Source organism: Chelon labrosus (assembly GCF_963514085.1).
Source record: "Chelon labrosus genome assembly, chromosome: 21".
Classification (NCBI taxonomy): domain Eukaryota; kingdom Metazoa; phylum Chordata; class Actinopteri; order Mugiliformes; family Mugilidae; genus Chelon; species Chelon labrosus.
The window spans coordinates 8,968,878-8,985,397 of record NC_140354.1 but is presented as its reverse complement, the minus strand read 5'-3'; the positions used below and the strand labels follow the sequence as shown (position 1 = coordinate 8,985,397).

The 16,520-nt window shown below is 44.2% G+C and overlaps 1 protein-coding gene across 1 annotated transcript; it reads left to right on the top strand.

The window, feature by feature from the left end:
- The first annotated feature begins 10,698 nt into the window (after window positions 1–10,698).
- On the top strand, window positions 10,699–15,961 carry proza (protein Z, vitamin K-dependent plasma glycoprotein a). The gene is made up of 9 exons (XM_084571156.1): window positions 10,699–11,003; window positions 12,258–12,403; window positions 12,535–12,692; window positions 12,798–12,822; window positions 12,903–13,016; window positions 13,110–13,244; window positions 14,028–14,143; window positions 14,242–14,359; window positions 14,629–15,961. Exons 2-9 carry the CDS (start codon window positions 12,325–12,327, stop codon window positions 15,165–15,167), a joined length of 1,284 nt encoding a protein of 427 aa, XP_084427282.1. The 5' UTR covers window positions 10,699–11,003; window positions 12,258–12,324; the 3' UTR covers window positions 15,168–15,961.
- The last annotated feature ends 559 nt before the right edge of the window (window positions 15,962–16,520 follow it).

Here is a 16,520-nt window from a genome sequence, read left to right as displayed (position 1 = left end):
GGGGGGAGTTGGTTGGGATTGGCTGCTCAATCTTATTTGCCATGCAGTGTGAACAGTTTGAATCTCCAGCCAAAATGTGCTAATGAACTCTGGGCTGAAACACACAAGTGTTCCTTCTGATGATTTCTGGTTTACACGTATATTTTTGAGGTTGACAGCAGGGCTGGGAGCGCCACTTGTTTTCATTTCGCCTGTCAGTTTCTACAAATCACTCTCCAGTTGTTTTGTGTGCAAAATGATATGTTAATTCCGCCGGACAGTTCCAGCTACAGTGCATCGATTTAACCGCGCACAAATGAGGCGACATAGCTGTTGTTCCAAGTCCGTGCAAGTTACCTCCCAATGCATCCTCGATAAAACGGGCAGGGCGAGAACACATCCAGGGAATTTGTTCGTAGTAAAATGCATACTTTGAATTGGAACAGTACAAGGGCAGAGGCTGATTATGTATCACAAGTCCTCAAGAACGAGAAGAGAAATGCCCATTCTGTCCTCCTCTCTCACCTGTGTCTTGTTCCATGTTTTTGTTCTGTGTATCAGAGTAATAGTGATAAAATAAAATAAATTATAATATGTGTCCTTTTGGTCTGTGCTATAATTTCTGTGCGATTTCGTCAAAGTTGCTGCATTCGCGTATTCCCCGTTCAAATGCAGAGGAGAGACGTGAACTGAGGCAGCAGCGAGCTGAGTCAAGTGCGCGGTCGCAGTCCATTTGCTTGTATTTTTTTTTCTCTGACTGCCTGCCAAAAATGGAAGGTTGTATATCTAAGCTTAAAAAATAAATGTTCAAAGCCGGACTTAACAGAAGGTGGTAAATAATCAAAGAGCTTTTGTTGAACAGTCTGTATTAAAAATTGATCAAATCATCAGAATACACCGCTTTAATGACTCGATATTTTGGATTTGGTTTTAAATTCAAATATTTGTTCCTATATGTGCGTAAAGGTATGAAACATAATCAGTTAGTGTGGAAGCAGCCAACTGAGTGGTGAAATTAGATCTGACTCTGAAAATGTCAGCGTCTCACCACCCACAAACCTCACCGCACGGCGCTGCTGTTTACATTGTTCTGCCTCTCCTGTTAGTTCATCCTTACCTGCTGTTCGCCTGTTCAGCTACTTTTGCCTCCATTATTTGTTCTTTGCTGGACTCAGGGCCAGATTAACACTTTACTGTACCCTGGGCAACAATATTCAAGGGCCCCATCATCACGACCCCAGGATCACCATAATCTGGCAAAATACAGAATAAATTACAGTAATATACAGTAGATATACTCAATACTTCAATAACTAACTGTCATCAAGTGCATTTTGATGTACAGATGTGCAAATGCTCATAGAACTACAAATGCAACACTATGTTCTTTTGTCAAGGCCACTCACTCACTTATGATGTTATGAAAACAAAACACATCGGCATCAGTATAATCTAGCAAAATTGACCCACTACGTAGAGAGGGAAGGAAGCAACCACTTTAAAAGCATTCAAAATGTCGCAAGCAGATCGTTGGTGAGGGAGCGTGTCCTACTCCCAAGTCCGGACTCCCTCACCGATGCAAGATACTTGGCAGCCCGGTTCTGGAAAGTATAAATGCAGGCCCTCGGAAGATCGCCTCTTCCCGGAGCGGCTTCGTAACCGGCCCCCACAGTGCAGGATCCCCTGGGAGTAGAGGCGTTGAGGTGCAGGGGCTACTCGCAGACTCGACGAGCGGTTCAGATGGCGGTGAGACTCGAGACCCATCACCGCTTCCCTCAACGGTCGCACTCGCAGCAGAATCCGGGCCGCCGGTTGAAGATGCTGCCGGGGGCTCTTCGCTCTCAGGGCTAACATTAGCTAGCGCCGGCAGTGAAGAAATGTCCTGGCTAGCTGAGCTGTCCTCGTTGACGGATGCTGCCTTAGCAGAACGGTTGCTAACGTTGACTAGCGTGAAGAAATTCCCTGTTTTCGGTATATATTTTAAATTTTCTGCGTTCCTGATGTCCTTCTCCTTTTTTAATTTTCCGTTTAGCGCTCCCACTTAGCTTCTCCATGTTTGCATTTTTTGAGTTGTGTTGTGTAGCGGCGCTTGACGTCACGCGACCTGCTCAGTGCACATTGATCGGCGTCACCTTGACCTGCCTCATACGGGCTGACCAATGAGGAGAGTCTCAGTTCACGGTGCAGCGCATAGACCGTATAAATTCAGCGCAACGGCTCCGGCTGACAGTTTGACATATAAGCGAGATATAACCAGATATTTTGCTTGTGCCCTCACTGCCCTGGGCCCTTTAGAGGTCGTGGGCCCCTGGGCAATTGCCCAGTTGCCCATATGGTTAATCCGGCCTTGGCTGGACTCATGTTTTGGGTGCACCTGTTTTTGTTACTGCTAGTGTCATTAAAGTCATTTCCTCCTGTGTTCTGCATTTTGGTCGACTGTCTCAACGCCTCTTGATGGAAATATATGTGTCCAGGCATGTAGAGCTACTTAGTCTATGTCAGCACTCTAGTTTGGCTTTATGCCCTTACCTTTACTTCACTACATTTAAGCAGGAAGTTTAACTTTTTACTCCATTAGTGTCAAATGTGTAGCGGGGATGTAGGATCCAAATGCAGACACGGGAGGAGGCAGGAACAGGAAACGAAAGAATGAAACTTAACAGAAGGCGCTGCACTCTCAGGGCAAGGAGATCCAGACCTAATCCAGACCTTCCGTAACCCTGCATAGAAAACAGAATAAATCCAATAAATCCAGTGCTCCTTCCAAAGCACTGAGGAACGCTGAGGCAGGACTATATATGCACACGCAGAGATAATATGGATACAAGACACAGGCGAAACTAATGGGGGATTCCAGACAAGATTCAAAACAAGGCAGGCGAGTGTATACAAAGATGGGAAGCACGACTAACAAAAAGAACGGGACATGTAAAGCAGGAAACAAACTGAAATGTCACAAAAACAAAACCGACAAAGAATAAAGACTGGTTTAATTACTTCCTCCCACAAACCAGTTAAAGTTAGCTGCAAGCAGATTTGCAGTGGAGTAGTATAACACTATACAATATAATAGCACCACAAACTGCATCCATGCAATCGAATTAACACCTAAAAAGCTTTTTAAAAAAGCGTCTATTTGCATCAGTTATAGTCAGATGTGCTACATAAACTGCAGAGTGAGATTAAGTGAAGGATCACTGATTAATTCCTGTCCTTTGCCACATTGTTTCTCAATACATGAGCCATGATGTAAAGATGAAGCCCCCCCCACCCACACCCAACACTGAACAGTTGCTCTGAGTGTATTCATTATTGTGAATGCATAGCACTCATTATCAGTGATTTACAGCACAGACTCCTGCAGGCTTTCAGGAGTTGCTACATGCACAGAAAGCAGAAATCAGAGCAGCTCTGGCTTGAGTACAGTGAAACATCATGTCCATTTAGAGGGCTGTCAGCTCGGTCTCTGTGCCTCTTCAGCACAATCAGGGCCCACGCCCCCTCTCCACAGGTCAGGGGAAGCACGGCCACACTCTGCTCATCCTCGCTGTCTGAGCGAGATACAGTATATAATTTAAAAGCTGGCGCGATAAGGACCCGGGGGCAGATGAGATTAAAGAGTCTTACACAAAGAAAGCGAGGAAGAAAGAGGTTTTTTGTGGAAGAAAATGATTCATTTGAGCTCGTCGAATGCAAGGGGATGACAAAAGAGGATCAGGGCCATTTTGTACCTGCTTGGAGCTTCATTTATGGCAGTTTGGGCCTCTTTCTACACAGATGCTGGGCACTGAAAAAGAAGAATTGATTATAGAAACTGTCTAATAACGGCTGACCTGTTTCTGTTGAATGTCACTTGAAACCAGGAAGGGAGAGCTGAAAGGAGCGGAAAGGGGGAATCACGTGCTCTTAATTCTTTTCTCCTTCGTGTGGACAAATGACCCGTGGGCGACGAAAGGGAGGCGAGCGCAGCGATTAAGTGTTAAATAAAATATGGCCAGCTGACGTGAATTGATCACAGAGAAATGTGGGACAGAGGAAGGCGATTCTTCAAGAGTTGCCAGCGCGGCTGTGAAAGACCCCCACAGGGGTAGCGCCCTCCTGATTTCCAGTAGTTAATACAGCATCATCATAGGTCCTTGTCACACAAACTCGATTATATGCAATTTTCGGGTGCTTTGATATAGACATGATTGTGTTGCGTGTGGGTTGTTGTTTGCCGCTGGACTTGATACAGGACATCTGATACAGCAGCATATACTGTATGAGTGAGGGTATTTATGATGTGCAGCTAAAATGTGGCGCTATTCTTCAAAACCAAACCAGGGCACATGATTGTTGTCAGTAGTGCAGCGTGGTCATAACTGACCTCGATATTTCCTGCGGAGATGTATGTGTGTGAGGTCAGTGGTAGGACAGGTCTCTGCAGGTATTATTGCTCGTGTGGGTTATTAACTCATTACATCATCGTTACGCACATTGTCTGGGGACCTCGCACTGTCAACATCCTCACTGGACTGAAGCATGGCGTACAGACAAGCACAAACGTGCAAAACCAACGTCGTGATAGCACTGGAGAACTCTTGTCTGTGTGTGTCACGTTGACTTCCATGGTTAGGGGCTAAGCCGAGCAAAACGTATCCAAAATGCTTGTGACGTCGTTTATTGTTCACATGGTGAGTGTGATCACTGATTATCTGGATGGAGCACATTAACTATGACAACAAGTAATCATAGTCTGTTGTTTTAGCGAAATTCCAGCTTCATGATGCTATCATGCTCATAATCGCAGTGCTGTGCTGATGTTAGCAGTGGCACACCGTCAAAAAAAGCTAAACCGAGCAATTGTTTGGGTCAAAAAAAATTAGTAAAGGGGGACACCAGATGGCTACATCCACCAACCTATCAATTAATGTATCGACTATTTTCTGAATCATCAATTAATCTTCTGGTTAACTACTAAAATATAACAGAACTTTTCTTAATAATGTATCCAAACATCACAGATACGTTCAAACTTGAAGTTCCACCACGTGATACTAGTGTGTGAGTGTAATTGGGAAACCTGTTTTTTCCATATTCTGTCATTAATTGGCGTACATAGTGTTGTATCATATGATTTAACATGATTGTAATTGGAAATGCATCTGTATCATGTCACCATTCCTACTCACATTAACCCAGCATGCATGCCAACTAAAAAGGCCTCAGTTGTCCCACAGGTTAGAACCCAGACCCTTCATTCTGTAACCCAAACCACTTCTAAAGGTTCCTTATGCTTACGCTGAGAGTCAGTGTTGTCAGATGGGAAATGACTGTTGCTTTAAAATTATCGTATTTTGACCCAAACTATCGTGTGTACTGAAACAACTTGAGAAAGGTCAGTGCATTTAAAATCAAAGCTATTCTATGTGCATGCAACTGCAATAACCTAAGGAATAAACACAGAGGCTTGGCCGTTTGAAAGAAACAACTGCTTTATGCTAGTTTTAAAGTCTTTATGTTGTTTTATGTGCATTGTAGCACTTTGAGGTCATTGCTTTGATGTAAAGTGCGTTATAAATAAAATGTATTATTATTATTATTATTATTATTATTATTCATTAGCAGTCAAATGGCAAGCTTTCGTATATTTGCCCTTTTATATCGTATTGGCCCCGAAACTATTGTATGATAATTATTGTATATCTGGCAACACTGCTGAGAGTGTAACGTTAATTGAAATCTATGTAGTTTAGTTTTATAGGGCTACTGTATATGTGCAGAAACAAACTCCTTACAGCTTGAGAATGCACTGGAAAGCAGCGCTGCCATGCTAGTGGTTAGCCTCTGCTCTTGAATCTCAAACAAAACTTATTGGGGACACAACGTCAACTCCCAGGCTCTGACCACCAACCAACCATCAGATGAAATTCAATGTAATAGTTCAAATCTGCAGCTGCTCAGCTACAGTCGGGAGCAGTTTAACTTTTAGTGAGTGTGCAACCACTTTCTCTTCTTTAGGGGTTTTGGCAATTTTGAGTTACCGGTCGTATTACTGCCCTCTGCAGGATGAATGTATTAACATCGACAAGTGTCTCAATCATGAATTTCCTTACTTTAACATTTGGGTTTAGTAAACATTCAGTGCAAATCGCAGTATTTAAATAGTTGACCACTTGTTGCAGCCAAAGACACTTGTTAATGGGACTCGAATGTACATCTTAGCCTGGTGTCCCCAGAACGTAGGATCGTCTCTGCCCACGCTGATGTTAGCCCTCTTAGTGATTCTCTGCGTAAAGCCTAAAAATGTGAAAAGGAGGAGACAAGAATGTGAGGACAGTGATGAAAGGGACTCGAGCCATTTTATTATGCTAATCAGCCCAGAACTAAGTACAGCTGAGGCTGATGGGAATGTAAATGTGAGCCGATAATGGCTTTAGAGAGAAAAATCAGGGATCGCCAAAGTCATAACATTCCATCCATTTTAGGAATTATGTAGTGAACGTCTGAGCACATTTTTGTGCCAGCCCATGGTGTAGCTATTAGATATTAGATATTTCATAGGGGAAAGGACAATTTTGACATGTGCCGAGGGAGAAGTCAGGGGATCGCCAAATTCAGAAGCATCCCTTGTCTCATTTGAAGTTGTTATTTTCGTCTTGACATTATGAAAATGTATATCCGTGCAACGTTTCACAGGTACTCATTTAACAACTGTAGATATGCGTCAGTCAAAATGGGCAACGCTGCTAGCACAACAAGCAAGGGATGGAAGGTACAGGAGGAAAGAGGCAGGGGAGTTCTGGGGATTTCGTCTCACAGCCCATTAAATCCATCAAAAAGTTGTCAGGTATCAGGTGACATTAATTATAGATGCCTTCTGTGATGCCTGCGGTGTTTGTTTTGTGTGCCTGCAAGATTGGACCCTGGATTTGAAGAGGAATGGGTCAACGGGGTCACACGTGAGCGCCATGCCGCTCTTTCGTTCCCGCTACACTCCAATTTAGAGGCAGCCTTCAAAGAATAATGAGGGGAGTGAGAAGAAATGGGAGCAGCGGTGAGAGCGAGAGAGCGAGAGAGAGAAAAGGGGGGAGAGACAATGCAAAAGGGGGATGCTGAATAAAACATAACACAGAGATGGATGGTGGTGCAAGCTTTCCACTACTACTGCTTGCAGGCCAGCGGATATATACAGTACTGAACACACACGTGCACAGAGGCAACATGTAGTGTATGATACTACACATGAATACAGTATATTCACACACGTGGCCATACATGTGCACAGTACATGTGCACGGCAACAACTTTACGCTTCACCTCAGACCACAGTCACCAGGGAAATCACCACCACCCTAATCATTTACACATCTAGCTGCAGCAAGGCACGCCTGAGCAGGCTGTCCTTCCACTTTCACCAACCCTGGGTGGGTCTCCCCGGACTGGGCACACCAGCTCCTGCCCCGTCCAGCACCATGGACCAGCTGGTCTGAGCAGGCTCTTATAATACCTCCGTTATTAGACTTGGGAAATGGAGACATTTAACACGGCTGCAGCTGAGACTAAAGCCCCACGGCCCTGTCTGTAAATTACATTGCTCTCACAAACAATCCCATTGAAATAAGGCCACTGAAGAGGGACTTTCAGTTCTGTAATACATGGCCTCGGTGGCCTACTTTTTAGAGGATCTCTTCACTGTGTTTGATCATCGTCACTAAGTATTTCTAAGCACTAAATTTGACATTAAATATGCAGGAACTTAAAATACTACCTCACAGCTCCCCTTTAATGAACAAAACATTTTACAAGTCTTGCTGCTGCAGTAACGTATGAGACTGGTATTCATGAGGCACTTTGTCTAAAACACTTCTCATCCTCTAGGTCTTCAACAGTGGGTCCGCTACCCTTATGGAGTCCGCGGGGGTACTGCAAACGGTCGTAATGTAAATGTCTATCATGAATCCAACATGTTGTAGCGAATGGATAAATGGAGGCAGAGTCAGAAATGCACACATTCAGCGATCCACATGCCAAATCTCCAGCACCTGTTCGCTCCACTCACAGCACGAGACTACCATGGACGTGTCCCTCCAAGCCTCCTGCACACGAAAATGAGGGCCCGCCCCTATCACTAATGTGGCCAATCATGAGGCCATGTTACACACTGGCTCTGTCAGGTTCCCCTTGATTGACCGAGAGCCTGTTCAGTCCCCAGCTGACTAAGACCCATGACACAAGGATGCATGCTGCAGTATTATTTGAAAATAAGATACCTTGCACTCATTTTTGCAAGATCTTCCTGACTAAAACACTGCAGCTCACAACAGCTAACTATTGAGGCCAGTATATTATTATGCCAAGCATATAGACATTGTTGTAAGCCACAATGGATTTTGTAACTGTATCGTGCACATGTATAAAATAAAAACACAAATATATGAATATATGTGTTATTTGAATAGCTTAGTATTTAATGCACAATAACTAGGTACGTTTATACATGGCAGTAGGTCCAGTTTAATATAAAACCCAATTTTATACAATACATATAGCAGGGGGTCCCTGCTCCATCACAGATTGGGGGCCCTTGGCCTGAAAAACACTGAAGACCCCCGCTCCACGCTGTCAGCATCTCAACTGTTTCAATCTGATCATTCAATCCACTTTGATTTCCGCTTGTCTGCTTCACTTGATTTGTGTAGAGCCACAATCTGGTCTTTGGCTGTTTGCTATTACTGATGTGTGTTTGTTTGCAGTTAGGCCTCTCCATATTGATCACAGCAGATTGCATCCAATTTTGTTTGATCAAGCGAGCACACGTTAGGGGAGTTTTTCATTCTGAACACAGAACAGAGTAGCAGTGAGGGTCTTTCTTTTTGTGTGTCAGACTGATGCTGCAGTGCTTTTGCTTTTGCATCAGCATTATTGTGAATATCCACTACACACCAGGCATAACATTATGACCACCTTCCTAATATTATGTTTGCTGCCAAAACAGTTGTGACTCATCAGAGAATGGACATGGGCCTTCTGAGGGTGTCCTGTGGTGTCTGGCAACAGGATGTTGTTAGTGGGGGCCTTTGGGTCCTATGGGTGGAGGGGAGGGGCCTCTGTGGATCATCCCACAGATACTCAGTAGATAGATAGATAATCAGATAATCAGTTTGGGATCTGGAGAATTTGCAAGCCTGGTCAACACCTTGTGCTGTTTTTCGAGTTCTCCCTAAACTGTTTTTGTGTGCGTGCCTGTGTCAGGCTGCATCCTTTGGAAGACCTCGTGCGTGGTACTGGCAGAGTACAGAGGACTGACGGGGAACTTTGTGGAATGGTGTCAACGAAACCACCTCCTGATCAACGCGGGGAAGACCAAGGAGATGGTGGTGGATTTCTGTAGATGTCGTTCTGCCCTCCCCTCACCAGTGAACATCCAGGGAATGGACATTGAGCAAGTGGACTCTTATAAGTACCTGGGTGTTTACCTCAACACCAAACTGGACTGGACTCACCACACTGACGCACTCTACAGGAAGGGACAGAGCAGGCTCTACCTTCTGTCTTTTGGAGTGAAAGGGGCACTCCTGAAGACCTTCTTTGTCTCTGTAGTGGCATCAGCCATCCTGTACGGAGTGGTCTGCTGGAACAGTGGCATCACAGAAGCTGGATAAGATCATCAGTCCAGCTCTGTCCTGGGCTGCCCTCTGGACTCAGTGGGGGAGGTGGGTGACAGGAGAGTCCTGGCTAAACTGTCCTCCATGCTGAACAATGAGTCCCACCCCCTGCATGGTGATCTGACAGGACTGAGGAGCACCTTCAGTGACAGACTGCTTCACCCTCGATGTGTGAAGGAAAGATACAGAAGGTCTTTCCTTCCTGCTGCTGTTAGGCTCCACAACGAACACTCTTAATATGTTCAATATTACTACATCATATGTGCAATAGTATTACACCATAAGTGTAAAAACTCCAAACAACAGCTTGACATCAGTCTATGTAATATTTTACAATTCAATCTGTGTAATATTTATATCCGATTCTGTTTCATTATTTATCTTTTATAGTTACTCTCTTTGCTCTTGTTATTTTTTATTCTGCATTTTCTGTAAGCTGTTGTGAACTGCAATTTCCCCATTGCGGGACTAATAAAGGTTTTTCTTATTCTTATTCTTATTCTTATCCTGCTGGGGATGGCTGCTGCCATCATTGCTATGGGGTGGGGGTGCCTGGTCTTGTCTAGGTGGGTGCTACATGTCTAAGTAACATCCACACCAATGAATGCCAGGTCCAAACGTTTCCCAGCAGAACATCGTATTGTCACAAGATGGTCAATGCTGTTTACTTTACCTGTCGGTGGTCATAATGTTGTGGATGATTGGTGAAAGTTGCCAACAGTCAGAGAGTGATTGATTCATTAGAATGCTGTTAGTGGCCAGAGAACCATAAATTAGAGAAAAGCAATACTGTGTCTTCATTTAATCATATTAATTCATTATACTATTGTGCCATTGGTAGTCCTGTCCCGAAGGCCGGGGACCAGTGAACTGAGAATATCAATGATGCTGTGATGGGAAAATAAATTGGCTCTGATTAAACACTACCAAATATTAAAATGTCTGAGTCTATCCGGTGTTTTCAGATTCATTCATTTCAGTCATTTTTTTTTACTCCATCATTTTATTCTGTAATGTTTTTGTGAACATTTGCGTGGGTCGAGTGAAGCAGGCTACCTTGTATCCTTGTATAAGGTGTGTCATTTTGCTGGTATCTCACGCATATACGTTTATAATATTCCTCATTATAGCTGCATGAATTGACTGGATTTACACTGCGGTGTGTGGCGCAGTCCTCTAGCGCCCTCTGGTGGCGCGTCTTCGTCGGTACAGTCCCCTCTCGCAGTAAACAGTGAGTTAACGGGCTGTGTAGGATGTGATCATCGCCCTTTATTTCTAGATCTACAGGCCCGATCCGTCCAGGAGGCAGCGGCGTGTTTCAGGACCAGCGGGGAGAGGGAACTAGACCGATCCGGTACTGTGATTCTGCCTGGGACGGTATGTACGGAGCATGACTACTACTTGTAGTGTTGTTGTTGTTTTTGTTTGTTGTGTCCGTCACGTTACAGCTCTGGCCTGCTCGGGCGACCCGCCCTGAAAACAGTGACGAATCGTTTCCTATTTCTCTGTTTCGGAAGAGTTTCGCTGTAGCAGCGCAGCATCCTGGTTGTTAAAGCGGCTCAGATCAGATGATGCTGATTTGTCTCCATCTCCGTTGTGTAACATCGCATGAGCTAATGCTACAATGCAACCAAAGGCTAATGTGGACAACAATGCAGATTGTCATTGGGACTAAATTAATCAAATCTAATTGTGACAGTGCTGGTGGGCCTATTTGTTCATGCATTGTCAACAAACTACACCCTAAATAATGAACGTTGTGTCCCTTCCACTTTATATTATATACAACCTAAAGCTTGAAACCCTGTTTGTATTTAAATAGACAGATGGTCAGTGCATCATAGGAAGCCCCCCCCCCCAGCAGCCTAGGCCTATAGCAGCATTAAAGAAATGACACTGCAAAATCTGCCATTTTAAAATTGGCACATAAAACAAAGTTAATTTAAAAAAACTAACTATAAAACACACAAAAAATATTTAAAACTTAATTAAAATCTCAATTAAAACCAGGAAAGTCTCAGATAAAAGTGCGTTTTAAGTAGAGATTAAAAGCACACAGCGGGCTGACCAGATTTCCTCAGGCAAAATCAAGAAATCAACAGATCAGTGACGTCGTTTCTGTTGTATCAAGACATTAGCATCTACAAAGGTGGAACTGGTATCTTATTTATAGGAATATTTGTAAAATATCCATTCCCTCTGATGACGAATGTTTTTATAAACCTGGCGTGGTCTTAAAAGTAACTAAAAACCTAACGTACAGGAGATATTCTGTAAAAGACAGTAATGTTTAAGGAAGGAAATAGAGAGGCAATGGTCTCTCTAGCTGCACAGTAGTGCTGATGCATCCTTACAACAACGAGCTCCCTCAGTGAAACCACTAATTTCATAAGCAACCAGTGAGCCAGCTGCGGCCAAGAAAAGACAATAACTGCGTGTCATCTCAATAAATGCACTTACAAGTACTACTCCTCCATAACAACTGGCAGATTCTCCTCCTTTATAAGTTCAGCCTTTGCGAGATAATGAACAACTGCTTCCTCGGCTGCATGTCCCCTTACCGCTTTGTTGTTTTTTTTCTTCATTTATTCACTGCGGATCATGTGTATAATCTGCTCATCGTGTTTCTAGGAGCACACGTGCCAACTCACCCTGCCAAACCGACACCTCAAAAGTGGGCTACCCGTTCATCGCCGCCATGCACTCCTCGACCGCATCTGCCGCTCTTCTGTGTCTGCTAGCTGGAGCTGTGGCGGCTATGCAGACTCCCCCGGCAGGTGAGAGGGCCAGCATGGTGGCTGGTGATGCTGTAGAGCACAAAAAGGTTGAGTCTGAACTGACATTTAGAGGCAATACGGCAGCAGGCCTAGTGTAATGTGTCAGAATCTGCCCTACTGCTTTCCCCTAGTGTTTCTGGACAAGCAGCAGGCGAGCTCGCTGATCTCCCGTCAGAAGAGGAGCACCGGCAGTAACCCGGGTTCGTACGCCACACTGGAGCAGGCTTGCATGGAGAGGGTGTGCAACTACGAGGAGGCCAGAAAGTTCTTCCAGGACTCATACCGCACAGTGAGCTCGCTGTTAATCCCTTCCTTTTCTTTCTTTCTTTCTTTCTAAAAAAAAACTACTATACAACTTCAGCTCTTCACTTATCTTGTGCAATTTCTCTTCCAGGATATCTTCTGGTCGGTCTACGTCGGTAAGTGCCCCTTTAAAAACGATCCGCCGTCACTGCCACACGCTCACTAGCGCTGCATTAAACTCGCTTTATCTTCCCAGATGGAGATCAGTGTGCCGAGAACCCCTGCAAGAATGGAGCCATGTGCTCAGACAGCGTGGGAGGCTACGATTGCGTTTGCAAATCTGGCTTCTCCGGGGTCCACTGTGACAAAGGTGAGAGGGAGACGTCGGTATGATGTGTCTGATGGTTAACTTTCTTTTCACGCGTTGTGAGAGTTTCCCCAACTTCCCCCGTCTGTGTTGCAGACGAGACTCTGTGCGTCGTGGACAAGAACAAGGGCTGCTCCCAGTTCTGCAAACCAGACTACGTGTCCTACAAGTGCTCTTGCGCCCGTGGGTGGAAGCTCAGCCGCACGAACAAGGAAAAGTGCGAGCCTGTAGGTATGTCTGTTTCGAACCAGGCTGCAGTTTTGAACTCTTCTTTACACTGCGTTGGGATGTTCTTCTGCAGCATATGTGTCTATGAGTCTCCAGACTGATGGATCAACTTGTATTCTGTCGGTTGACTGCTGGTTTTTACTCAGCTGCAGTGGTCTGGATTTATATTGAATTTATGCCAAGAAATTAAAATGACTCTGAAATATGTATAGATGCATTTGTGATATTTACTGGGATATTTAGTTGGGGGCTCTGTGTCTGAGGTCAGTAATGAGGTGCTTGAATGTATTAAACAGAAAATAGTTGGACTGTCTGGGCTACTTGCTAACATGCAACTGTTAGCAACTGGTGGTTGCCATTATGTCACATTGTGACACAAAAAATGACACTTGAACATTCATCAACATTATATTAACTACCTAAAATGACAGAAACCATCCTTAAAAAAAATATTTGATGTGTATTTTAGTGTTTTAGTCCCAAAAAGTCCCATCCGCTAACATGGAAGGGGTGGAGCTTATGACCTATACTGCTGCCAGTCACCAGGGGGAGCTCTACTTGCTTTGGATTCACTTTTGAGGAGCAGTTCCGGCGTCCATTTTTATACTGTCTATGATAAATACTGTAAGAACTGCCACTTCTGTCCACTTTGTCCAGCTCCTGAAACATAGATATGAACACGACTCCAGCCGGCTGAGCTGACTGCATAAACCGCTGACCAAATATGAGAGAGAAAAACAAATACGTCATTGAGAGAAAGTAATCATAATCGTCTCCTTCCCTCAGGCTCCTACCCCTGCGGTAAGGTGAACAGTCTGAGCCATTGGAATGAAAGACAATCCACCAACGTCCGCAGCAACTACGAGGGACTCGCCTGTACTACTATGGAGTGTCCCTGGCAGGTGAGAAGACAACACTACTCACACTATGACACGTTGCAGGCGCTCCCAGTAGGTGTCTGTTTTTTATCCACGGGGTCTTTTTGTGTGTGTGTTTGCAGGCTCTTCTGAAAAGTTCAGAGTCAGCAGGTTTCTGCGGCGGAGTCATACTGAAGGAGAACCTGGTCTTGACTTCAGCTCAGTGTGCCAACAAATACCCGTCCTTCCAGGTGGCTGTTGGTGAGTGAATAAAAGACACAATAATACCTTTCTTATAAATAAAAACAGACTTTGCGTTGTTCTTATTCAGGTCCACTATGATACTTTCAGTATACCACATAAAAAGCTTGACATTCTTTATCATACATTTATTGTCTTTACACTTTACACAGTACCGTACAGAAAAATGTGAGTAGTCCTTGAAATTGTGCTTAAGTACACGACTAGAGTAAATGTATTTTCTCCACGAGCAAATTTAACTCGATCTTTCCTAATCTGCACCTCCTCAGGCAAGCGCAGAACGCAGTCTGAAATGGGAGACCAGACGCTGTATGTGAAAACGATTCACGTCCACCCGCGCTACGTGGAGGGTCAGCCTGAGAATGACCTGGCCGTGGTCGAGCTGCGCGACCGCATCGTATTTAAGAGAAACGTGATCGCCGCCTGTCTGCCAGAGAGAGACTTTGCTGAGAGCGTCTTGATGGCGGGAGAGTCCCAAGCGGTGATTACCGGCTGGAAGGAATCCGAACAGGAATCCGCTTTCCAGGGCCCGCTCACCCTTAACCACCTCGAGTACAAGCGGCTGCCTCAGTGTCAGGAGGCTCACCCCAACGTGGTGGTGACCAATAAAATGGGCTGCACCGCTGCCCGTAACAATGCCGACTGCGCCATGGGATCCGGCAGCCCCCTGCTCACCCTGTACAAGGATGTGTTCTTCCTCACCGGAGTGGTGAACCAGCCGCCAGGGGCTGACTGCATGCAGGGTTACATCTTCCAGAAAGTGTCGCGCCACCTGGGCTGGCTGCAGTCATTCATGGGTACACGCTAGATGATTAGGGATTAAGGACAATGCAGGTAACTAAATACTAAAAGAAGGAACCTGACTTCATAACTTTCTAACATAATATTTCCTTCCTTGTAGCTCATACTCTTCATTAGCTTTGTCTGTCTGTCTTTTAAGAATATCAATAACCATCCTGACAGTATATACACTGTAGTCTCTGTCTAGGCGATTGCTTCTTTCTCTGTGGACTTCCTCATTTATCCACAAGGTGGCTCTCTGTGTCCCTAAACGGATAAATACACAAGGCACGAGAGTCAGAAGCAGCAAGATGTGAATTATTCAGCATGTGTTTTGTGATGCGGCTGTACCTTTTAATAACCCTTAAGTGATGTTATTTTAGCATCGACTGTACCGGTTGACGTGCACCTTAAACGCCTCATAAGGTAATCACTGTTCCCTGAATGTAATAAACACTATCACCACACCTAACGTCACTTCTGTCATTGCTTTAGGAATTAAAGTAGTAATTGGACACGGACACGGACAACGTGCGCGTGGATGAGACTAATTTGTGTTTAAGAATTTTATTTCTGAAGGCAAGCTTGGGATGCGCCGTCTTCTTTTGGATCATCAAACACGCAAACATAAGCGGGGAATAAAATCACAGGCCTAAATAATAAATGAACAGCGCAATATAAAAATCATCGCTACACCCACTATAGTTCTCCCACAAGCTTCAGCCACATGAAACTGCTAAAAGAAATGCTATTAGTTTGGTAGATATTTGATCAGAGAACAAAGGAGAACTAATTCATTGTTGAAATGATAGCAGGGCGATAGATGAGAGATCTGATTCAGTTTTTACTGTTTGTTATGACGGAAACATTCATTTCTGTATCAAATTTTATGCCATTCCAAAATTTAAAAAATAAATAAATGATCAAAAGTGATAAATGGTGGCACTAAAGAAAACTTGAGAGCCCACCAAACCAGTATTACCCTTCTCAATCATCCTTTGGGGACCATGAATAACACTGATATGTGGTGATGTCATTCTTGGAACTAATAGGTGGTTCTGATCCCAAGGCTGCTGCAAGCATGGCTAAAAATATAGATGAAGCAAAATTAAGAAAAAGAATGTTGTAGATAAACAAGCACAAAATCTTGTAGTTAGTTGTTTTACATCTAAAAGTAAAGGCTAATCCGTTTAAGTTTTATGTTTATCAGGTATCATTTCCCATCTTAACCGAGCATATTAGCATGCTAACATTTGACAAGTGGCAGTAACCATGGAGACCAGCTGATGGTAATGTCATTATGGACCAAAACAATTAGTTTGAAATGATAATAGTGCAGATCAGATCAGTTCATTATGGTCGAAACATTAGCGCCCATACC

Excerpts from the sequence above, each read along its gene's own strand:
- proza (XM_084571156.1), top strand. The coding sequence starts at position 12,325 with ATGCACTCCTCGACCGCATCTGCCGCTCTTCTGTGTCTGCTAGCTGGA. Across the intron at positions 12,404-12,534 it reads TATGCAGACTCCCCCGGCAG|TGTTTCTGGACAAGCAGCAG; the intron begins GTGAGAGGGCCA and ends GCTTTCCCCTAG. Across the intron at positions 14,360-14,628 it reads GTCCTTCCAGGTGGCTGTTG|GCAAGCGCAGAACGCAGTCT; the intron begins GTGAGTGAATAA and ends GCACCTCCTCAG.